This window comes from Lynx canadensis, chromosome B3, assembly GCF_007474595.2.
Source record: "Lynx canadensis isolate LIC74 chromosome B3, mLynCan4.pri.v2, whole genome shotgun sequence".
NCBI lineage: Eukaryota > Metazoa > Chordata > Mammalia > Carnivora > Felidae > Lynx > Lynx canadensis.
In genome coordinates this window covers 38,999,958-39,023,860 of record NC_044308.2, presented here as the reverse complement: position 1 = coordinate 39,023,860, position 23,903 = coordinate 38,999,958, and the positions used below count along the sequence as shown (strand labels likewise).

Sequence of the window (23,903 nt, the reverse complement as noted above, 5' to 3'; positions counted from 1 at the left end):
CACGAAACCTGTGACCTGCTCCAAGGAATCTTCTGTTGGAAACCCAGGATCAGACTGTGGGCCGAGGGACTCTGCTGTTCCCAGGAGGCCCACAAGGACTAAGGCAGAGCTCTGCTGCCTGACGGCGGCCTCTGATCCCATCGGTGCCTCAAGTGCTTTTTGTAGGCTGACCAAGGCACACGGGTCACACATAAACACTGCTCTTTCCTGAAACCGTATGCGGATACTGCTGTGATTAATAAATACAAAAGCACCCTTGAATTCGTGGCAGCTTGTGGCTATTGTGCGTTCTCCCAATCAATGGATATTAAAAGTACAGCTACTCTCATGTGTGGGATCCTCAACATGTTTTCATGTCAAGAAGGGGTCCTCCTTCTTGGGGCCTGAGGTGGCTCTCAGTGCAAGGTGATTATGCCGACGGCAGGTGTCAGCAAGGGCCCACTGGGTTTCAGGATCTGGCAACTTTGATATTACAGGCCTGGTTCTGTGGGAGTGGGGCCCCTGTTGGAGGTTTTTCTATGTCCTAAGAACTCTCTGGAGCTCGAGACACTGGGATCTGAGTGGGGAGAAGGGCCCAGGGTTTGCTCCTGTGTGGAGTGCCCCAGTTCTACTGGAGGGCCAAAGGAGCAGATCCTTGGCCTGGTGGGAGGGTCTTCAGTTACAGCTTCTGAAAATGCACAGCTTCATCAGTTATGCTATCTAGGCCTTGTGTTCCCAGTAGTTGAACAGGGATAATAATCCCCCTTAGAGGTCCTCCCCTGCTGTATTTTTCGGGAGCCCCCTCTTCATCTATACTGATGGGTAAAGCCAGGCAAACAATTCATGCACTGTGATCTCAAATTCATGCCACGAGGCCAGCAGCGACTCAGCAGCCCGCACCCTTCAAGGTCTGCTTACGGTCCTTCTGCAGGAAGCCTTCCCAGATGTCTACCCAGGGATTCAAGCATCTATTTGAAAGTCAGTGGCCTACAGCTTTGTCCCTGCCTATTATTTGAATGTTTCATACATAAGGCTCGTCTCCCCTGGCAGCAATGTGAAGGGAGCATGGCTTATTGACACTTCTGACCCTCCTTATTTGGTGCTCCTAATGGACAGGACGCCATCTTGGTTATCTTTGCTTCTCCCGTGCCCAGCACAGTGTCAGGTACATAATAGGTATGCAGGAACTACTGTTTTATTGAATTTTGCTGTTTACTGCTAGGCCTGACACAGTGCTGGGTACATGGTAGTTGCCAAGTAAGGACTATGGTGATTGCTTGAGTCAATAAATGCTAATTGAATGAACAGATGATTCCTTCTTACAATGCAATCCTGTGTCCCCATCCTATTGGCACTAATGTTCTGAGACCTTGGACAACTCCCTCTCCTCATCTGTAATCAGAGGTTACAGTAGATCATCTTGAAGGTCTCCTTCACTTCAAGGGGAAAACCCATATATGGTTATAGCCCACCTTCTTTCAACTTACTTCAATAAGCATTTAATAAACACCGACTAGGTATAGGCCAAGGGGAACTAGATGTGATGGCACTTGCCAAAAGAGTCTGGCTTATGCAGGCAGGGGGAAGACATGCACATACTTAGGGCAGAGCAAAACCGGTATTGAGTCCAAGCATGAGCAATGAGCCAGGAGCTGGGAAGTCAGGGAGAGACTTCTTGGGGCAGGTGTGGGTGGGGAGGGTTCACTGAGTGCGTGTCCGGGACCTACACCCCATCCCCTCCTTATCCTTCCTCGGTCCCCTTTTCCATGACAAACCTCAGGACATCAATCACTCTTTTGAAATGACTTCAGGGCCGCATTTGGAGAAATTAGCTTTAGAACAGCAGAGGCCTTGCTGAAAAGTTGTCCATCAAAGACAGAATTTTTAAGCACTAGATATCATTAAAATCTTACCAGCTCGCTTGAAATCAAGGCAATGAAAAATTAAAGTGGATTTCCACTTGGCTCCAGCTAGGCATCTGGGGTGCCAGTAACTAGGGTGGAGTCTCACTCCGTACCAAGGGGCAGGGCAGAGGAGCCAGGTCAGAGATGCTGCAGAGGAAGCGATGTCCTTGGCTTTCTGCTGGTCAGCAACCTGGTATGAATTATTATCTGAAGACCTACACTGCCAGCAACGCCTGCCTTTCTTCCTCTGTCCACCACCTTGGGACCGACTTCATTCCTGCAGCACAGCATGATTAAGCACTTCCTATATTCATGCGTTACGTTTATTGAGCACAGTGCCATGCACATTTAGCACTTTCAAGTATTCACTCATTTAAACTTCAAAATGACCCTGCAACCGGGAGGATTAGAATTATCTGCATCTCATAGATGGAGAATTCAGGACCCCGAGAGGTTAAAGGACTTGCCCAAGGTCACAAACCCAGGCAGTCTGGCTCCAGGTCTGTGTTCGTGACCAACATGGCCTCTGTCTCTCAGTGGGTGGCAAGCGGTGGATACAGTGATGAACAAGGCCCTGCCTCCAGGGAGCTGATGGTCTAGCTGGGGAGCCGAATAATAAATACTCTGATACAGGTTCAGTGTCGAGTGAGCCAAGTACGGCAAAAAGAAGAGTGTGGGATATTATGAGAATTAATAAAAGGGGCTCTGATGTAGTCTTGGCCTGTTGTAAGGGGAAGGCCGTTATCAGGTGAAGAGAAAAGGAAAGAGTGACCCAGGCAGAAAGAAGGCGCGTACAAAGGTCTGGAGTCAGGAGAGTGGTCGGGGGGGGGGGGGGGGCAAAAGGGAGGTGGCGGAGGTGGGCGGGGGCCAGATCGTATGGACCCTGGGCCACTGTAAGGAATTTGGATTTTATGTAAGCGCCAGGAGAAGCCACTGAGGACTCTCGAGCGGGGGCTAGTAGGAATGCAGCTGTGTTTTAAGAAGTTCATTTGGGCCACCATATGCATAACGGATGCAGCTGGGCAAGAGGGGTGGCCCAGAGAGAGCAAGTAGAAGGCCAAGGCAGGGCCAGCTGGGAGATGGTGCCTGGAGGACCAGGATCATGGCAATGGGATGGATTTGCTCTATGTCTGGGAAGCAGACTGAAGGATACATTTTGGACTAGGAATATGAGCCGGAGCTAAGCGGAAGGTCCCCGTCCCCCTCTCTACCATATCCTCTGTGAATACAGATTCAGCACCCACACCCACCATGTGTTCAACCTTTGTCTGATTTCTTACTGGTATGTTCCTGACCTTCAGAATGAAGCCTGCACATAATAGATGTTCAATAATTTGTCTGCTTGAATTGTATGGAATGGAGAAGTGGGGCCCAGAGGAGATAAGGGAAAGGTGCATATGTAAGGAGCAAGAAGAAGTGAAAAAGAACCGTCAAGAGAAGTACAACACCAAAGACCTAGTTTCACAGGCCTTGGGTGGTGGCGAGGCAGGGGGCAGTTACCTGTCCATCCGGCCAGGCAGCAGCAGTGACCTGTGACAGGATCACAGCCGTCCGCATGGCTGCAGTCACAACGCTCACTGCAGTTTAGCCCAAATGTGCCATCCTGTGGAGAGAAGGGGAGGGAGAAATGACCAGACCTAGACTCCCAGAGGTTCATACACTTCTGTTGGATTTTGATGACAAAATTGAGCCACTGCCCCTTGGGGATGCAAAGAGACTGTGGCCCCGGGGCGCAGCGGGAGCACTTTTTATAACTGGTGATCGACATGGCCACGAGGTCACTCCAAATCATTCTTTGGCTGCATTCACAGAAATGTGGGGTTCTCGATGGTCAAGCTCGAAAGGATGTAGTTAATGATCATTAACACAAATTTGTAAATGAGAATGCGCTTTGCAAATCACAATGCATCGATCCCATGTGAAGAATGACTGATCTATTATTTATTCCTAGGCAAGAAGGTACCAACCGACTTTTGTTGCATGTTCATTAGGTGTCAAGAGCCTTCTAATCACTCATTTCTCTCAATCCTCACAGCATACCTTTGGGATGGTTCCATTATATTCACAAGTTAAAGATGAGAAATAGGGTCAGAAAGGCGAAGTAACGTGTTCGAGGTCACATAGTTAGGATGTGGCGAAGTCAGCATCTGAACCCAGGACTGTAGGCCTCATTCAACAATATCACATGGTGGTTGGTTTAACTTATTCGTATCTTAGACTAAGATCCAGTGATTAAGTCTGGGTGGTTATTGCTGAAGAGTGTTTGGTTTTGTCCTGCCACACCCTGATCATAAAATTATTGAGGAACAGCAACCCCGAGGGGTTAGTAATGGCTGTCCTGTAGCAGTGGGTTATGAAGGATTCTGAGGCTGCGCATGGGCTCAGGGAAATGTGCCAGAGACAATTAATAATGTTAACCAAGCACAGCAAGGGGGAAGGGATGCCACGGCACTCCATCTGCCAAAGATCTGCCATTTTCTAGAGGAAAGGGCTGAGGTCCCAAAGCAGGAAAGTGGCCACAGGGGTTAGAACTAGGGCTGAGCCCTGAACCCACGTGTCCCACGACCTAGTCCAGGGCTCTTGTCTGCACACCTCCGTGGACAGAACGACCGCAGGGAAAGGGTGAGAGGGGCTGCTGGGCACACCCAGTCCTTCCCTGCCCCGGGCGCTCACCGGGCAGGGCAGTTCGCAGGTGTCTCCGAGCCAGCCAGGGGCACAGGAGCAGGAGCCATCGGCGGGGCTGCAGGCTGCCCCGTTGGCACACGTGCAGCTCTCATTGCAGTCCAGGCCCCACGTCCCGCTGGGACACGGCAGGGTGCAGTCCAGGCCTTGCCACCCTGCGGGGAGGGACAGGGCTGTCACCGCTCCATCTGGGCCCAGCACGGCCTTCTGCCCCCTCTCTCAGCCGGGCCCCTGCCACCTAAACCTTTGTTTCTCTGATTGCTGGGTGAGAAGACACATTCCACCTGGAGTCTGCTCAGAAACACAGCACGGCTATTAGGAGAGCTGGGGGGAGAACCCAGGTCTCCCGCCTCCCAGTTCTCACTGCCCGTGCTGTAAGTGCTTGGTCCCCCCTGGGACAGGGAACCGGCTGAGATGGGGAGGGCTATTTTCTGCCCAGGGTGGAATCCGGCAGCTTATTTTAGGGCCCTTTTTTTCCAGGACAAGCTGGTTTCCCATTCTGAGGCTGGTCACTGGTCTGCTGGCTCTCAGATCCATTTCTCCCCCTCCCTGCTCTGATCTGTGTCACAGGGGGCTGATCCCTGCTGCCACATACCCCAGGTTCTCCCTCGGCTGGCTCCCACCTGGCCCACAGACCACAGTAGGGGAGCAGGAGAGACGTCACGTACCTTGTCCCCTTTCTCTGCTGCAGGCAGGGCCTCTGATGATGGCTGGGTCTCCACCGTGCTCCAGCACTGTCACGCAACCCCTCTATCCACGTGCCAGCTCCCACCCAGTGGCCCTTACTCCCAGGCTCTAGAATTCCACTTCCTCCATCTGTCCTTCCCCTCCAGGAGTGGTGGAAACTCCTCTCACAGCTTCTCATCTCTGGTCAGCCTGCCTTCCTTTGTATGCTACCCCAGCGATTGTAACACCACTGTAACTAATCCCCTCTATTACATTCCTGCTATTGAAGTCCCTGGCATGGGTTTCCTTGGCTGGAACCTGACAAATAAACTCCCTGACTCTGCATGTGGGTGGATGGGGCAGGAACAGCCCAGACTCCTCAGCTTGGCAGCCCACTCGGGCAGTGTGCACATCTGAGGAGGGTGGGACTGGAAAAGAAGGCACATCACCTTCCTTGCAGGTGCAGGAGCCATCCACGGGGGAGCAGGTACCACCGTTGTTACAGGTACAGACGGATGAGCAGTTGGGGCCGTAGGTCCCCGTGGCACATGGAACTGCACAGACCTCTCCCTGGAAGAAGAGGAGGTGAATTCTGGATCAGAGTTGTCCTGTGCTGGTTGGCTGTGGTAGGGAGAATAATGCCCTCCCCTCTTGCCCCCATAAAAGATGTTCATGTTCTAATCCCTGGAATCTGTGAATGTTACTTTACCTGGTAAAGGGGACTTTGCAGATGTGATTAAGGACCTTGAGGTAAGGAGAATATTCTAGATTATGCAGGTGGACCCAACTAATCATATGAGTCCTTAAAAGTGGAAGATGACTAAAGAAGACCAGAGAGCTATGCCATAGGAACTCCCCCACCTGCCTGTCACCTGGTTGGAAGAAAGGGAACACAGCCAAGGAATGCACTGGCCTCCGGAAGACAGGATCAACCCTCATTTTAGAGCCAGCAAGAAAATGGGGACCTGAGTCCTACAACCCTAAGAACTGAATTCTACCAACTTTCCTGAATGAGCAGGAATCAGATTCTCCCCTAGAACCTCCAAAAAGGAACACAGCCTGCAGACCTTGACTTTAATCCAATGAGACCCACACCTGACCGACAGGACTGTAAAATAATAAATCTGTGTTGTCTTAAGCCACTAAATATGTGGTAATTTGTTACAGCAGTGATAGGTAACAGTGATTGCCACTGGTTGGGGGAGGGGTCAGGCTTCCAGACTACAGCTCCAGATGGGGAAAGCCCCCATGGAACTTGACCCCTGAGTCTGTATTAGGTCACAGCAGGACAGAATGTAACCCTTTGCCTTTCAATATTATTTGATTCTCGCCAAGAACCCCATGACACAGATAATAGTACTCTAATCTCCATTTACCTGAACCTCAGAGAAGTTAAATGTAGACAGTAATAGTTAATGTTTACTGAGTGCTTTCTCAGTATCAGGCACATGCATACATCCTCTCATTTAATCCTCACAAGACTCGCAGGAGACTATTTATTGCCTCAGCGTCGTTCCTGTTTTATAGATACAGCAATCGTATGGAGAAGTTAGGTAACTCTGCCCCAGTCATGGTACTAAGAACAGCTGATCTCTACTTGAACCAGGGCTGGCTGCCTAACCATTCTGTTACCAGGCATCCTAAACTGGCTTCCCCAGAAAGCATCCTCCGAGATGGAAATTAGTGAGCTCTTGAGAAGGGTCCCCATGAGGAGTAAGGGAAGCAGGACTGGGTAGGGGAGAAACGGCCCTGAGTTGCAGTCAACAATGATCTCTGCTGATCTGCCAGAAAGCTCTGGAGCTGGGATGGCCCTTAGAGATATCCAAGCAGGGGAAGGGGAGGGAGAGCCTTTACAGCCCCCACCCAGCATTGGACATCCACTGCTCCGGGGAAGGAGGCATGATTTCATAGGAATCGGCACCCTCTGACTGAGGGCAGTTTCTGGAGAGGGACGCAGTCGGGAGCCACTGTTTCCTGAAGCTGGGGAAGAAGGGGTGCCTCAGCCCCGAAAGCTGAATCTGAGGGGCACACTACAGCGTCCACTATACCAGGCCTCCATGGGTGGGCTATTCATTCCAGTGAAGGGTTCAGGGCAGGGGGGGGGACCAGGAATGGGGACTTCACAGGCCTTGAGGGGTGAGAGCATTCAATGTGCCGGAGAAGAGCCAGGTACAGGCAATCCAGGCAGGAAGAGTGTGGACAAGAGTGCAGAGGAGTGTGAGAGCTGAGAATTTTCTAGGGGTAACTGCTGGAAGAGTTTGTGTAGGGAGCGGTGAGGGGGATATTTAAAGGGGAGCTGGGAGCCTTGAACGGCAGGTAAGGGGGTTTGGGCTTTCTTCCCTGAGCTCTTTGGGACATGCCTTCCACACTCAGGAGCCTGTCTGCTCTGAGCATGTGCTCATTAGAGGTTGGAGTCCTTCACCAGAAGTCTCCATGGTTCCCACACTTTCCCCTGCCAGTCCCTGGCAGGCCCTGACCAGCTGGAGTCTGCAGCACTCCCATTACCCAGAAAGCTCTAATTTTTCCAAGACTATAAATAGCCCCCAGGAATATATTTAAGCTCTGAGGGTCTTGGCCCATGTGCAAATTGCACGCACAGCTTATGAGTTTCTCTGCATGAATTTACTTTAAGGGAGAGGGGTTTCTCTCCTGGTATCCTCATTAGTGTCCCCGGCCCCAGTCCTCCCACGAGGCCTCCAGGGGCCTGTGAGCCCAGCTGTGGGTCTGTTGATGGGGCTCAGAGAGGACTTTCCATCCTGGCCCTATTCCAGGGGGCAAGATACAGAATGCCCAGCTTGAAATGTTTGCTCCCCAAAAGGCTGCACCAGGGCACCCATTTTCTCACAGTGAAACCCATGCAGGGATATTGACAGCTTGAGGTTGCCGGGCCGAGAGGACTTTCTTCTTCCCAGAGAAGGAAATGGAGACTCAGAGAGGGTCAGTGACTTATTCTGCATCCCCCCCCCCCACCCCTGGTGTATTAGTGAGGATGAAGGAGAAGGCAGGGAGGGAGGAAGGAGAATCAGACGTTCCTTCCAGAGAGGCGGCAGAGCCCGGTGGTTCGAGAATGGACTCTGGTGCCATCCTATTTCCAGCACTTACTGCGTGACCTCGCACAATTTGCTAAACTGCTCTGGGACTCAGTTCTTGCATCTGTAAAATGGGAGAAATAATATCCCTACCTCATAACGATTGTCAAGAGGATCAAATTAGTTACATTTGAAGTAGACAAAACAGCGCCTGGCAGGTAGAAATTGCTATAAAAGCTCTTATTACTGCAAAGAAATCTCTCCTGTGGAAAGAATACACAAAACCCTCCAAGGTTTTGGCAGAAGGCAGCTATGGAAAAGGGATCATCTCTCACTCAGTGAACAGTGCTGGGCCCTGTGCAGTCAAGAAGGCTGGTGCTCACAGGGGCAAGAATCCTGACTTCATGCCGGGTTCACCTTCTCCCTCCTCCTGTAGGCTGTGTCCCCAGTTCTCTTCCTCGTGGCTGAAGCAGGCCAGAAATTTTATCACGACACACCAGGGGCATGGTCTGGGCGGACAGATTGACCTCTCACTGAGGAGGGGCTACTATGTGCCAGGAGCGCCTCCCAACACTTTGCATTTGTTAGCTCCTAAAAGGCAAAAAGTCCAAACAGAGCAGCGAGCAGTTTCTAAAGTACAGAGTTCTGCACCAAAGGGATGTGAGCCTGGTACGCCTAACTCCGAGCACTCCCCTTCTTCCACCCATTCTGTCCTGACCCCCACTTGGCTCAAACTCCTTCAGAAGCACAAGTACTAAACTTTTCATCCAGTTCCCTACTTCCGGCCACTGAGCGGAGGGTCAGGCCTGCTCTAGAATTGATTGGCTGTCTCTGGGGATTGACATTTACTGCAAGCCAATCATCAGCCTAATTTCTCAGATTTAGCCTAACAGCCCTGCCCACCTCTGGGCAGGCCGGGGAGGCTGGCTAAGGCGGGGTGATTCCCAAGGTAACCCCAGGTACCACCTCCAAACACGCAGGCCATTCTCTCACCCACACACCTCCCCAGATTGGGGGACCACTAACAGGCTTTAATCATGATGGCCTGTGAGGCAGGTCTGAGCCTACAGGGTCAGTATTTGGATCTATATGTGCTTAGGTAGTCAGTGTATACACCTGTGAGTGTGTGCGTGTGTGTGTGCATGTGCGTGTGCATGTGTGGATGTCTAGGGGTATCTGTTTACCTGCCTGGGTGGGTCTGGGTAGAAATCCTTTTCCTCTTGCTACGTTCCGTCCCCAGTCCTGCTCTAGTGGGAATGGGTACATACACAGCCACTGTGCTTGCGTCTGCCCTGGGCTGTGAGCTCAGGGAGACGGGGATCTGATTTTATTCATGTTTAGAGTCTCAGGGCTTGAGAGCCTGTTGGTACATAATGAGCCCTCAATAATGTTGTTTAATTGAAATGAGATGTTTGTGGGTACACGCTGGCTTCTACTGTGGACAACCAGAAGGACTGGGCACCTTCCATATGCTTTCTCTCTCATGCCAGGCAATTCAACAAATGTTCGCTACGTGGGGACAACTCTAAGCCAGCCCGGCAGTGGGCTCCAGGGGCCCTCAGGATGCTGAGACCCAGTGTCTGCCTTTGGGCAACTCCCAGGCAGCGTCCACACAGGCACACTCTTGGCTGCATCCAGATGTGTTTACCTGTCCACTTATTTGCTGTCTGCTCCCCCAGTGAGACTGAAAGTTTCATGACAACAGGGCTCTTATCTGTCTGGGCTGCCCCAGTGTCTGTAGCTCAGCACCTGGCATAGAGTACAGGTATCTATCATGTTGAACAAATGAGTGACGGGACCTGTTGGGCCCAGGTTCTGTGGCTCCCATCACACACACGAAGCAGAATAGTGTCTGGTCTGAGGCTGGCCACGTTACCACGCCGAAGCTGGCCTTTTCTGGGGGCTCTTGTGAAAAGGGAAAGCCAGGCCAGATCCTGGTCTGTGGTTCCAAGCCATACCCTGCCCACTCCCTGCCCAAAGCCTGCCCGGCCAGGCTGAGGGCGAGAAGCGTAGCTACAAAATTACCCTGCTGGCCTCCAGTGCACCTGCTCAGGGAGACAAGACCCTCTGACCTGAACAGGATGGTAAAGATGATCAAACCCATGGCTCTCATGAAAAGGAGACTATAAGCCAGAGGGCCACGAGGCGGAGCTGAGACCTGTGGGCCAACGCTCAGGGGACTGGCTGCCAGACTGCATCCTCTCTGCTCCCTGTCCCCCGGCCCAGTGCCTGGTCTAGACCAGCCCTGAATCCACATCTGTTGATCTTTTCACACTCCGGGGAAAAGGAGAGGACAAGAGGCCAGGCTTGTGAGCTCACATCAGAGGTAAAGTTGGGGAGACTGCGTTTGGCACCTCTCATGCCTCACAGATCTTGGCACTTACACCCTCACTCCTTCATCAAGAGCACCCTAAGGCCCTGTATTGAGGCTGTTCCCCAAGATCTCCATCCAGCACATCTCTTACTGCCAGAAGACAGTGTTCTCTTCTGATTGACCCACGTTCATGCTGGGTCATATATAGGTCTTGGTTTCCCTATCAATTATATGTCGTTACTAAAATCAATCCGTCTCCCCAACTTCTTGCCACCAAGGACCCTTGTTAGTATCCTCCCCCTACAAAGCCCCTTCAATTTGAAAGGCACTGGCGATATTCTGGGCTGGTATCTAAGGCCAGTCACGTATTGAGCAGGTGGAATGTGGCCAGTGACCACATGCCACGTGATGCTGGTGGCAGCATCTTGTCCACCAACCATGACCCAGAAATTCCAGTGATGTCACCTGCAACCAATCAGAGCTTCTGATGAGCGCACTGTAACCTGAGATATCACATAGAGTTAATTTAATTCTAATTAAAAGCAAAAGAAAAACCTCGGTGTTTTAGTTAGCTTCATCGCAGGTAATGGAATATTGCCTGTAGGCTCTGTGAAATGTTCAAAACCCCTCTTGGCAACCTGCTGCAGCCTTTTCAAACATCTAGCTGGGAACCACCGGCTGAATTGTCTCTAAGGGCCCTTCAGCTCTGACTCTCTGAACATTTTCTTGCCTGCAGTAGGGGTCTTAGCCCAAAGGACGGAGGAATGGTAGGAACAGAGGCCCAGGGCTGGGGAGTTCTCCTGGGGCTCTAAGAATCACACGGGCCAGGTGGCCACCTACTCTGCTCATGCGTGGTCTGGGCCTGACCACACACCATTCATAACAATGAGGGGACAGCCCGTCGTACCAGAGTTGGAAGGACTCTGGTAATCACTTGGTCCAGCTGTCTTGTTTTACAGGTTAAGGAAACTGAAGCCAAGAGAGGGAACATGACTTGCCCAAGGCCACACAGCCAATGAGAAGCAGGGATGGGTTTCAAACTCAATCTCCTGGCACCCATTACAAGCACAGGATGCTAATAGCCTAGCTGTGGTGAAACTCTAGGAGAGCCTACGCTGCCCCTGCTCATACTGACAGCACACTCACCACCAAAGCACAGAGCATCCGGAACACATGGCCCTGACCTTGAGGAAGGGCTGCCTGCTGAGGCCCAGATGCTTGGAGTCTTTCTCAGCACCTGGAAATTGATGCCTGAGTATTCTTACATTCTTACCCATCCCCATCTCCCCTCCGCACAGCCCACACCCCCAGCCCCGGAAAGGGAGCCCTCCACCTCCCACAGGGACAGACCCCCGAGGTTCCAGCTTCTGCTGGGGGAAGCCTGCCAGCCCCGCTCAGTGGCTCCACTCTGTGAATGGACGATGGATGTGAACACCTCCTCTCATCCAAAGGCCTGTTAATTATAGATGCAGCATTGGCTATTAACATCTTGAACCTGATTTGAAAGAGCTACCAGTGGAATGGAACCCCTGGAGCTGGTTGCTGAAGAGATGCAAATCTCCCCTACACCTTCCACCTGCCTTCTTGCACAACGTGGCGGCACAGGCCCAGACCCCGGTGGGTAATGAGTTACATGTTCTATTAAATTTGTTTCAAATGCTCTTTATTGAATTTTCTCCCCTGCAATACGCTGCTTTGTAGTTTGGCCCTGTTTGGGAAAATTAATCAGCAGCTGGGCTTCTGGTGTGGATCATCCGTTTTCCTTGCAACGGGCCAGAGGTTAATGAGTATTTTTTGGAGAGGGAGGAGGAGGGGGATGGAAAGTGGTTGACTCTGCCTCCCACAAAAGAGGGAGGCGATGTTGCAAGTTCATCTCTGGGTCCCTTTAAATATGTTCTGGGGGTGGGAGGCAGTGTAAACGGAGTGGAGCTGGGCTCTCTAGATCCAGGCCAGGGTGGTGGGTATATGCTCCTGCCAGCCTATGGGAGCTCAGCAGAGAGGACTCTGGGAGAGCCAGTCAGGGAAGCCACCCTGACCCACATGTCTTCTTGTTGGAGAGCTACAGATGGTTTAGATAAGAGATGGCCCTTTCATCTAGGGTCAGAATGCATGGATCGAAGTAAGGCAAAAGCACCAGCTCATGGCAACGTGGCCTCATTCGTCCATCCATCCAGTCCACAGAACTTTGCCAAACACCTCCTATACAGGCCAGGCACCATGACAGGCCCCGGGTCTCATCAATGATGACACCGGACTAGATGCGACCTAAGGTCCTATTCAGCCCCTACCATATTCTTGAGCCTCCCCCCACCCCCCTACTTCAGAGCAGGGGTCCCTGTCACCGGCTCCTTTGTGGCACTAGCTGCAATCGTAATGAATTAAAAAAAAAAATCAGCTTTCATTCACTGGATTGTAAGTTCCAGGAAGGTAGGGACTGGTCTGCTTTATTCAGCCCTACAGCCCCAGCCCTTAGCACAGACCCTCGCTCACACTCGATGCTCAGTGCACATGTACTGACTTAGTTCGGTCGTTCCGGAAATGGTTTTCAAGCATGAGCATGTGTCAGACACTGTGCTAGGCTGGGGGACACACCAAGAGTGGCACAGAGATTGTCCCCCCTCATGGAATTTACCCTCTAGTGGCTGGAGCAGGGTACAGCACGGGGTGAGGCAGTGGCATGAGAAGGGTGGAGGTTAGTCCCCTTCCTACATCCCCACAACGTTCTGCAGGCAGCCTTTAGTGGTCTCCCCGATCTTCGGGTTGCTCCTGTTCCTCCCCCTCCCCTGCCACCCCTGGAGGTTCACGGCCACCAGTGCAGGCTGATCTTGATGTCTAACGTCATGTCAATGCCAGCAGCACACATGTGGAGTCCGCTTGGTTCTTTCTGAGGCCCCCTGCCAGGCGGGTGGCCACGTTTGCCAAGCAAAGTCCCAGACCTGGGCTGCTGGCTCTCTCCCTGCCCACCCTTCTCAGTCGTCACCACCCCCGGCTCCAACGCTCAGGCAGTGGGACTCCCAGATAGGGAGCCTCATTTATAATTTTCTGGGGAGAAAGAATGACACATGGCTCACAAGGCAAATGGAGAACAGCTCGGACCGAACACCAACCACGGAGGGCTCTCCAATGCAGAGCAAACCTCACTGGACCTAATTAGTGTGTCACTGATAAAGCAGCAACTGACAGCGGATACATGTTGGGGAAAAGAAACTCTGCATAAGGCATGAGGAGCAGAGGGTCAAAGAGATGAGAGGGAGAGAGGGATGGAGGTCACTTATCACATCCATTCCCATCCCTGCCTTCCCATGCTGAGGGGGTAACACCCAGGGTCATTCTGTCTGGCTCCCAAGGGGGATGGGTGGAAAAGGGCTGAAGATTAGGCCTGGAAGCCCTATGTCTGTCCAAAATGAGTTAGCTGTTAGTGACCTGAGGCTGCTCTGTACAGCTGTGCAGGCAACACACTGCATAACTCTAGAGGTGCCACTCACAGGACAGTCATCAGTTTGGGTATATATTACATTAATTTTCTGGCAGATGTCAGTAGAATGTCTGGAGAAAGAGATGCCTTTTTCTCATCTGCACAAATGTGCTATATAACTCTGACCCCTCACAAGTCTTCTCTGAAGGAGCACAGACACCTTCTAATGGTTCCCAAACAGATACCAAGATATTACAGAGACCTGAAAAGTTGTGAGTGTGGTCAAGGAAGGACATTTGGGCTCAAGTTAAAGCCATGCCACTTACTGGCTGCAAGACCAGGAGGTCCTCCTGGAGACTCAGCTGCTTGCTGTCTTGGTAAAACAAAGTTTCTCTTCTGGTCTGCATTGCTGTCCTTGTCCTATCAGTAAGTCCCCTCGCCTTCTCCAACTGGTTCCTCCTGAAGAGTCTCTTCTGAGATCAGAAAAGGCATCACAGGCTAACAAGAGCTCATAGAGCCCTCATCAGAGGTCTCTGTATCTTGCCAGGTGACTCCCAAGTCTAAGAGCCCTGCAGAGTTCTTACATGCATAGTGGGAAGCCCCCAGAGACGGGGAGCAGGTGCAGGCAGGACTCTGGTCCTCACCACTGTCCACACCGCTGCACCCCTACAGACGGGGCTGACCTACTGTCTCAGGACAGACTGCTCCCTTGGTGCCAGCCCATAGCAGGTGCTTGATGTCCTCTGTCCCCTTCTGTTCTTATAATAGCCCTGCAGGAAAGGAATTACCTCCCTCGAGAGAGAACCACCCTAGAGAGAGGCCAAACCAAGGCTGGAGGGGTCAATATGCCCTAAGTCACTGTGGGAAAGGGGCCAACAGATCCCTCAGACCAAGCTCTCCCCTCGACCCAGCCACCTTGGCTGCAGACAGGTTGGCAATACTGGGGACCCAAATGTCCCGAGCACCTACTGAGTGCTGGTGCCTTCCTACACATTAGTTATTAAATGTATGCTGATGGCTACTAGCAACTTCCGGGGGGCGGTCTTAGGGGGCATTTGTATCTCGTGTCGGGAAACTCTTAAAGCCCCAAAGTCTTTAAAACTTGGAGGAATAAAGCTAAGATGGCGGAAAGACAGAGAACAGGCCCCATGAGCGAGAGAGCCTGGGGAGTGAGCCGACACCCATCACATGGCGTGTATCCTCTGAAAGAGACAGCGCTGGCTACAGTGACGATGATGGTGACAGGACTGCTGGCGACTGAGCATGCCGTCAGCGTGCCGCACGCGGAGGGCCTCAGCCCTCAGTGGGAAGGCCTCGCTTTCTAAGACGGCTTCGCTTTCCTGCTCTTGGCCTCATCTCCCCGTCCCTGCCCCTCCTCCTGTGTCCTGTGCTGAGGGTCTGAGGGTGGGGATGACCCAGGACACAGAGGATCAGGGCCTCCCCTGCAGGATCAGTTCTCCCCTGAGAACAGGACAAGGCTTCCCTACAAAGACTGGGCCCGAAGCTTCGAGAGTCCCTGGACAAGCCCTGACAGCCTTACGGCCCCAATCACTCCGCATCAGATTTTTTTGAGTTCCTTAGTGGTTTTAGAAAGCGCCGGGAGAACACTGCTTCTGAACTGCCGGGAGAGCCTACGGTGGGGCATCAAGGAGAGGTCTCCATGAGCTTCGAGGAAAGAGTTTGCAGAACAGAGTGGGGCGGGGGGCCCAAGATGAGACTAGTACCGGAGGGCCACCGCCCTACTTCAGATGTTCTGCAGACTGTTTCTGGGGAGCCTGTGTGTGTGTGTGTGTGTGTGTGTGTGCGTGCGTGCGTATTACAGGGCCTAGATCCTCTGAGGTGGCGGCTGGGTGGTATGGGCCCAGGGCAGTGGCCTGAACAGCTAGAGTCTCAATAGTGATAATGTCCCAGATGGGAACCAGATTATGGGAAACAGAGGATCCTACAGATTCTGATGGGGGTGTTTACCAGGGTCCAAGTAAAATGTGGACTATTCACGACTTAGGGGATGCTTTTTTTTTTAATGTTTTGTTTTTATTTTTGAGAGAGAGAGAGAGAGAGAGCAGAGCGTGAGCAGGGGAGGGGCAGAGAGAGAGGGAGACACAGAATCTGAAGCAGGCTCCGGGCTCTGAGCTGTCAGCACAGAGCCGGATGTGGGGCTTAACCTGCAAACTGTGAGATCGTGGCCTGAGCTGAAGTTGGAGGCTCAACCCACTGACCCACCCAGGCACCCCAAGGGGATGCTTCTAAATGACCCATGCATTTATTCAATGAATAGCTACCGCTCCCACTCTGTGCAGGAGACTGTGCCAGTCCCCGGAGGGGCCGGGGTTAGGAAGGAAGCAGGGTGGGGAAAAGGGCAGAGACACGGGGATGAATCGGACAGACCCGTCCCCTACCCCGGCCGCTGTCTAGTAGAGAGGACAGAAACATCCACAGTGGGCCACCAGAGCGGGCGGGCCAGCACACAATATGGAGTGGTTTCGTTCCAGTGGGAAGCGAGCAAGGAGGCTGTACGAAGAGGCAGAAACCCAGCTGAGGCTGGTTCCTGCACAGGCCGGGTTCGGCCAGGAGGATGGACAGCAAGGGCATCCGGGGAGGTGGCAGATTGGACAGAGGCACAGCGGCGGGGCCATGCGTGGCTGAGGGGGTCTCCAGGGCAAGGTGATCTGTTAGGATCTGCTGGAACACTGGGGCTGAGGGGCGGTGGGTAGGACAGGCATCTGGCGGTCAGACCGGCCCAGCCCAGGAAGGCCTCGGGTGCCAGGCTCCAAACTGTGCCCTGAAGACAAAGGTGGGTCCAACAGCAGGTAAGCGATTTAGTGTTCCAGCCTATTTTAGGAACCCTCCTCCCCCAAAGGCAGGGGTCTGGGCCACTCCTTTCTGGTTGAGAGAGGTTGGAAACCCAGACTTAGGCAAATTCAATCGCTTACGGACTGTAGAGTCAGTCGTTAAAGAAAAGCAGTTATAGGCCTGACTACAAAGAAAGCCCAGCAGGGGCGCCTGGGTGGCTCATTCTGTTAAGTGTCTGACTTCAGCTCTGGTCATGATCTCATGGTTTGTGAGTTCAAGCCCGGTGTCGGGCTCTCCACTGTCAGTGCAGCGCCTGCTTTGGATGCTCTGTCCCTCTCTCCTGCTCACGTGTGCGTTCGTGGGCCCTCTCTATCACAAATAAAATAAATAAACATAAAAAAAAAAGAAGGCCCAGCAGTTGAAACTCAAGAAGCTTTTTTGGGGGCACAGAGTGGAGGTAGAAGAGGCTGCCCTTACCCACACCGTCCACTCCTCTCATCCCCCGACTGCTAATTCTCTGCACCTTTCTAAAGCAGGTGCCCTATGGATTTTTCAGGCTCTCAGAGGTTTTCTCAGCCAACTTCTCAAAGAATGCTTCACTACACCTAACTTGGGCCTAGAAGGTGCTTCCCGTGTAAGGCCCTGAGGCTTCGGGGCGGGGTTGAAGGGAGCCTAGAGTAGGTGTGGCCTCCCTGTAGGAAGGGAGATGGTAATTTCCAGCCTGGGGCACAGCCCGTCTGGGTCTGCAGGCAAGGGAGAAGAGGGGAGCGAGGCCCCAGAGGGAGACGGGCTGGAGGGCTTGTCCTGCAACCCTGGCCTGGGGAGCAGCTCAGGGCTGGGCTTGAGAGTGGGGAAGGCCAAGATGGGTAACCATGCTGAGCCTGTTCCCATGTGTATAAAATGGCAGCAGTGACTTGTCACCCATAGGGCTGTGAGAACACAGGAGATGCTGGGCAGGAGAGCATTCTGGCGTGGAAGAACTGTGGTACAGACAGGGGTCATGGTAGGGACCCGGGGCTCCATCCACACCACCACCTGTCACGTTGATGCTTCCCGTCCTACCTGATGGATGCCTGATTGCTCCCCAGTTTGATGCTACTTCCAAATTTGACTCCCGTGGCTGGAGCACCCCTGTGGCCGTGGTTAAGGTTTTAGCCTGGTGGGGGGCGCTGAGGATCCTTTGGGGTTTGCCCAAAGAAGAGGCAGGGCACAGAGGTTCCAGTGGGCTCTGGAATCTGACTGTTGGGCTTAGGTCCTGGCTCTGACACTTACAGAACCCTGGGCATTTTACTTTTTCAGCTTTAATGGGGTATAGTTGACCAACTTGGGGTAAGCTGTTAACCTCTCTGCATCTCAGTCTTCCTGTCTGCAAGACGGGGATTGTGGTAGTACCTTCCTCCAAGGGTAGCGGTGAAGCTCAAGTAAGTTAATATATGTCATCTTCTTAGAGGAGTGCCAGGCCCAGAGGAAGGGCCATAAATGCTTTAGGCATTTTGAGTGTTACACACAGTCCATTAGAGCCCAGGCCACTGCAGACCGCAAGGAAAGGAACAGATTTACCTGCTCTGGCCACTTTCATGCTCTGTTTCCCCTCACTACCATCCTGCAAGGTACTCCCCGTGGGAGGTGAGCAAAGTGAGGTATACGAGGCGGGCCTGTTATACACTGCCACATTGGCGAGATTCAAACGCGGGTTCCCTCGGCTCAAAGCCCATGCCCTCCCCACTACACCAAGCAGCCTCTGCCGAAGAGCCACAGGGAGTGATGGGAACCAACTTCCACTGAGCACTCACTATAAGCTGAGCTCTTAGACAGTGACGTCCCTGTCTCCTCACACAGGGTATGGGGCGGCAGAGGTCAAGCACGGGGCTGCTTTGGTCACTCCCCTTGCTCAAGACTACAGTGGCTCCCTCTTGCCTGCTGAATTCATCTCGTGTCCCTGCCCTAGTGCACAGGGCCCCGCCGGCTCTGCTCCCACTCTCTCCCCTCACATTCCGTCCACCCCTGCTCATCCGGGCCATCAGGCTGGGGTGCCCCCTGCCCAGGTCCCCTGTGCCTGTCTCAGGAATGAACACCGCTCCTCAGACCGCTCAGGTGAGGTGAGAACAATTATCTGGTAGTGTTTTTGGAGACAACTTTTGAGTTTTTGTTTTTGTTTTTGTGTTTACCCCCATTGCTAAGTTCCCTATTCGCCCCGCCTTGAAGTAATTTATTCATGACCTTTTTGTGCAACATCTTTCATTTTCCAGACATAATCACATCTTCTGGCAGGAACCCCTTTCCCTCCTGGGGTGCATAATTACGGCTGCAGATGAGACTATTGGTGCTAATGACTAAGTGGGGAGATGGCCGGGGAGGGGCCAGGCTGGGTGGGGTCTTGGAAGAGAGGGCAGGGGTAGCGGGAAGGAAGGGAGGGGGTTCTTCCTTTGTTCCAGACCTGCAAGCTTGGTAGGGAGTCAGTCTGCCCACTGCTCCCCCTCACGCCTCTGGGGACACACACCCTGGAACTTCTTCCCGTCCTTCCTGTAAGTGTTTCCTGTGAGCTTTACAGCAGCCCCAGGAGGCAGGGAGCACCTATCTTTGTAGAAGATGAAGTGAAGGCACAGACGGGTAAAGTGACTTGGTCCAATAGTGAGGTGGCCACAAAGCCAGGGTCAGAGCCCAGGTCAGCATCCGGCTGGCCTTCTCCTCAGCCCTGATCCGCTCACCGCACAGCTGTCCTGAGGCGAGTGTGGCCCCCGAGCCATAAGCCTTGGGTCCAGCTCAATGTCCTCACGAGTCACGTCACCCTGGGCCAGACCTGGAACCCCTTCAAACTTTGGTTTCCTCTTCTGTGCAATAGCCCTAACACTTTTCGCCCTGCTTTCCTCATTAGGGGGGCTATGTGAGGCGGCTGGGTAAGCTGGGAAGGGCCGCCCCAGAGGAAGGGAGGGAGACTGAGGCTCCTAGCCTACCTCCCCTCAAAGACAAAGCAAGGAAGGGCACTAGGCTCCCACCGAGAAACGAGAAATGAGGTTGCCAAGGCTGTGCCCTTTCCCAGGAAAAGGCCTGAGGGAGTCTCCAAGCTGCTTATTTAGCACAGATCCACAGCCCTCTCCTCTCCAGTTTTTGTTTGTGGCTCAAAGTGCAGGCTCTGGGTCCACACAGCTAGAGGCTCAGCTCCTGGTGGCCACTTACAAACTAGGGAAGGTTACTTCACCTCTCTGAGCCTCGGTTTCCTCATCTGCAAAGTGGGGATACCGATAGTCTGCACCTACAGGGTAATCGTGAGGATTACATAAAATGACGAACAAAGAGCAGGGGGCCTGGCCTAAGGCGTGCCATGGTCACTCAGAGCTCCGCTCGCTCATCTGCTTCCTCTAGACCTTTCAGGACAGCATCCCTGACTCGTGGCCTGGGCCAACTCTCCAGAGTCTGTGGGGGGTGGCCAGGCCCGAGAGCCGGCGGGAGCAGACACCCCAGGAACACCAGAGAATTGGATGAAAAGAAAACTGGTGATGCTCAAAGCATGGATGCCTCAGCTCCAACACCCTCTTCTCTTTCATGCAGAGAGCTCCAGGCTCTGGACCAAAGTCCCAGCTCCAGACCCCAGTAACGAGGGCACTGATAAAGACATGAGGAAGCCAGCAGGGAGAGGGTGCTCTGACATGAGGGACGTCTATTTTTGAGAACAGAAGAGTCAGCAGTTTTCCCTAATAAAGCCACAAACCATGGGGTCCCAGAGGGGGAAGGCTGGACTCAGCCTTAGTGACATAAAACCAATTTCCCCTACTTTGCTCTGTGGATTAATTGCCAACATGGTTTAATACTCTGGTGACCACTCCCCCAACTGCTATCCCCCTCTGTGCCCTGGGTAAAATCAGTTGATGTCTGCTCCGGGGACAGCAAACTCAGGAGAAGGAGGTAAAGGTAGAAAAAGCATTGGACTGGGAATTATGTCACCTGGTTTCCATCCCAGTTCTGCTAACGATTTGCTGTGTGACCCGGGATAAGTCACTTTCCCTCTCTGAACCTGTTTCCTTCTTTTTAAAATGAGAAGGTGTGGTAGGGAAGTGCTCAGCATTCTTCCCAGTCTGCCATGATGAAGAATAATTCCCGTTTTGTGCTCACACTGACCCTGAAGGGCAGGCACTATTAACCCATTTCACAGATGGGAAACTGAGGCTCAGGGAGGCTGAGGACGTCACCTAAGTTCACAGAGCTGAGGGACAGGCTTGGGACTCCATCTCAGGCTTGTCTGACCCCAAAGTCCATGCCTTTGCCTCCAGTGTATCAACTCTATACAACCACATAAGAAACCTTGACTTTACTAAGCATTCGCTACATGCCAGCCTTTGTTCTAAGCATTGTACATATTTATCTAATCCGATCCTGAGAACACTAGAACATAGTACCATTATTTATCCTGTTTTATAGATGAAAAACTAAGGCTTGAGAAGCATAAGTAACTGGGCCAAGGCCACCCAGCAGGCAATGACAGAGCTGGGAGTTGAGTCCTGGAGTGTGGTGTGTATATGTTTACATTTTTACATTTTTGCTACTTTGCACTACCAGTGTTCCTCTGCTCACACGGGCAGGGCAGCTAGAGGGTGAATTCCTCATCTGCAGTGCAGCACCCAGGAAAATCTTGTACTATAATTAGGAAACCAGTCAATGGCAGGGCGGGGTGGGGGGGCGGACATGAAAAGCTTAGGGCTAATAGCCTGAAGACCTTGGGTTTGATAAAGAACAAACAGTTAGAAAAGAAAAGGCACACACATTGTACACATGTCACCTGGCTGTAATTTTTCAGTCCACATTCTCTTCTGGCCCCGCAGCTGTCCTCACTCCCTCGTTCCAGCTCAGGAGCTGCACAAAAGGCAGACACACATTTTGTCCAGCTTGGGGGTGGGGGCTGGAGGAGAGTGACGTCTTTAAAGGACACCAAAAACCTTGGAGGAAAATTCAATCACTGCTCCACTGATCTGGATTTTCATCTCTCACCCCTGTCCTGCCTTCCCTGGCCAGAGCGGCTGAGGTTTGCATACGACCTACTGACAGCCCAGAGAAAAGGCAGAAAAATGTGGAAACGAGTTTGTTCATTTGGGTGATGGAGTGCCCGCTCCCCTCGCCAGCATGCAGGGTTCAATAATAGCAGACAGGACTTCAAAAAATTGCAGCATAAATAGATGAGCCCTTTAAGGTAATAGAAATTCTGTCATCCAGGGGAGAAATATAGGCCCCGGACCCCATGGGAGGGGATACCAGGTTCCTCTCCCCAGCCTCCCATGCTCCCCACACCCATTATAGCCAGAACTGAAAGGGAGCATCTGTACTGAGCAATGACCAGAGGGCCCCTTATCTCCCAGACACACGGGTTCCATACAGGGAGAAGGTCTGGGAAATCCAATCGCTGCAGCTCTGGTGACCGCACAGGCTGTTCGCTGCAGGTGCCAAGGTGGCAGCAATTAGTCCGAGAGCAGGTGAGGAAGCTTCATCAGGCTGGCCACTTAGGTGAGGCCTTAATTAAGGAAAGCTGGTCAGCAGAGAAGTGTGCAGGGGCTGAGAAGCTAGCCTTCTCCCCCTGTGATGAGAAAGTCGATTCTCAGTTCTGTGGCTGCCCTTGGGAACCCAGGAGGCCCCGTCAACCCTGCAGCTCCTGGCCAGAAGGAAGTTTCAACTAACTACTCTCTTCCTCTTGCTCCCCTTTCTGCCTGGACCCCCAAAGAGGGCATTCAGGCCAGGACCAGTCAATCTCTTCAGGTAGGGAACTGCTTGGGGTAAATAACAACAATAGCAACAGCAGTATGAATGAAAAAATAATGGTAATAATAAGCTAACTCTTGTTAAAAGAGTACTGATATGCTAGGTATTCTAGTTATTGTGTATGTATTAATTAGTTCTATCAGCCCAGTAATCCAATAGGCTTTATTATTATTTCCCTTTCGTATACGAGAAGACAGAGGCACAGAGAGGTAAAACATCCTGCCCAAGGTCACACAGCTAGTAAGCAGCAAAGCTGGTATTTGAAGCGAGGGAATCTGGCTCCATAGTCTCTGGGTAACCGCTATGTAATATTGTGTAAGGTAGGAAGCTCACACCATTCCCCGCACCCCCCCCCAAAAAAAAAACAAACCCAGAGATGATGTTGGGTGATAGCTATTCTAGTCCCACTACAGCTACCTGTTTATCTGAACTGCAGAGAAACCAATGGATGTTTTCAAGCCTCAGCCCTGCTGGCACGGTCTCTCAAGAAATGCCATGAGTTTCCTTCCTATAGCAGTCAGTGCTGGAAACTTCTGCTTTAAGGGCATTCATTGCTCTTCTCAAAAGTTTCATCCATTTCAAAATGAGTATGTTGAGCAAGATGTTCACATGCTAGACATGGGCCAAGGGGGAGGCAGCTGGAGGAGTAGACAGACTCTGAGTATGAGCCATCTGCTATGGGAACAGAGGAGAGCTTAATTCTGAAGAAGGAATATTCAGGGAAGGCTTCATGGAAGAGGCAGCCTTTGATCTTAGCTCTGAAAGGCTGAGAAAGATTTTCATAGAGATAAGGAGAGTGGGGAGGGCATTCTAGGAAGAGGGAAAAGCTTGAGAAAAGGCACAGTCAGAGGCTCCAAAGCAGACACTGTGCTTAAGGAAAGGTGAGTCATGTGTGGCCACAGCAGAGATTTGTGGCAGGACTTTGACAGGAGATGAAGTTAAGGTGGACTAACTAGTTTTAAGGGCATACAAAGGACTAGGGTTTGAGTTTTGTTTGGTGGGTAAAGAGAAACCATATAGAGGGATGATGTGATTTCAGCCTCCAAGTGGATAGACAGCTCCACTTAAGTCCCCTCGACCACAGTTAGGCTGTTCCTCACTTCCTGAATCATCCCTCATGTGGACACTCCTAGGACTCTGCTGGCCTGAGCCTCCTGTCATGCGACCCTCACTCTGCCCTCCCCCACCTCTGTTCAACCTGGTGTTCTGACTGGGTGGGACCCTAGGTTCTGATAGGACAAGACAACCTTAGAGGAGAGGCTTGTGGCGGCTGTCCAAGGTGCTGAAACAATATGCCTCCCAATTTTAAGCCCTCCCATTTAAAAAAAAAAATTTTTTTTTAACATTTATTTATTTTTGAGACAGAGAGAGACAGA

General features: G+C 52.2%; 1 protein-coding gene across 2 annotated transcripts in view; it reads right to left on the bottom strand.

Moving 5' to 3' along the window:
• Positions 1 to 23,903, bottom strand: part of MEGF11 (multiple EGF like domains 11) — a 286,338-nt gene that overhangs the window by 26,321 nt on the left and 236,114 nt on the right. For both annotated transcript variants that reach the window (XM_032593616.1, XM_030317888.1), the window contains exons 11-13: positions 5,681 to 5,801; positions 4,557 to 4,720; positions 3,384 to 3,486 (exon numbers count right to left, since the gene is read on the bottom strand). In XM_032593616.1, coding sequence (XP_032449507.1) covers positions 3,384 to 3,486; positions 4,557 to 4,720; positions 5,681 to 5,801 — 388 coding nt within the window. The remainder of the gene's footprint in view (positions 1 to 3,383; positions 3,487 to 4,556; positions 4,721 to 5,680; positions 5,802 to 23,903) is intronic.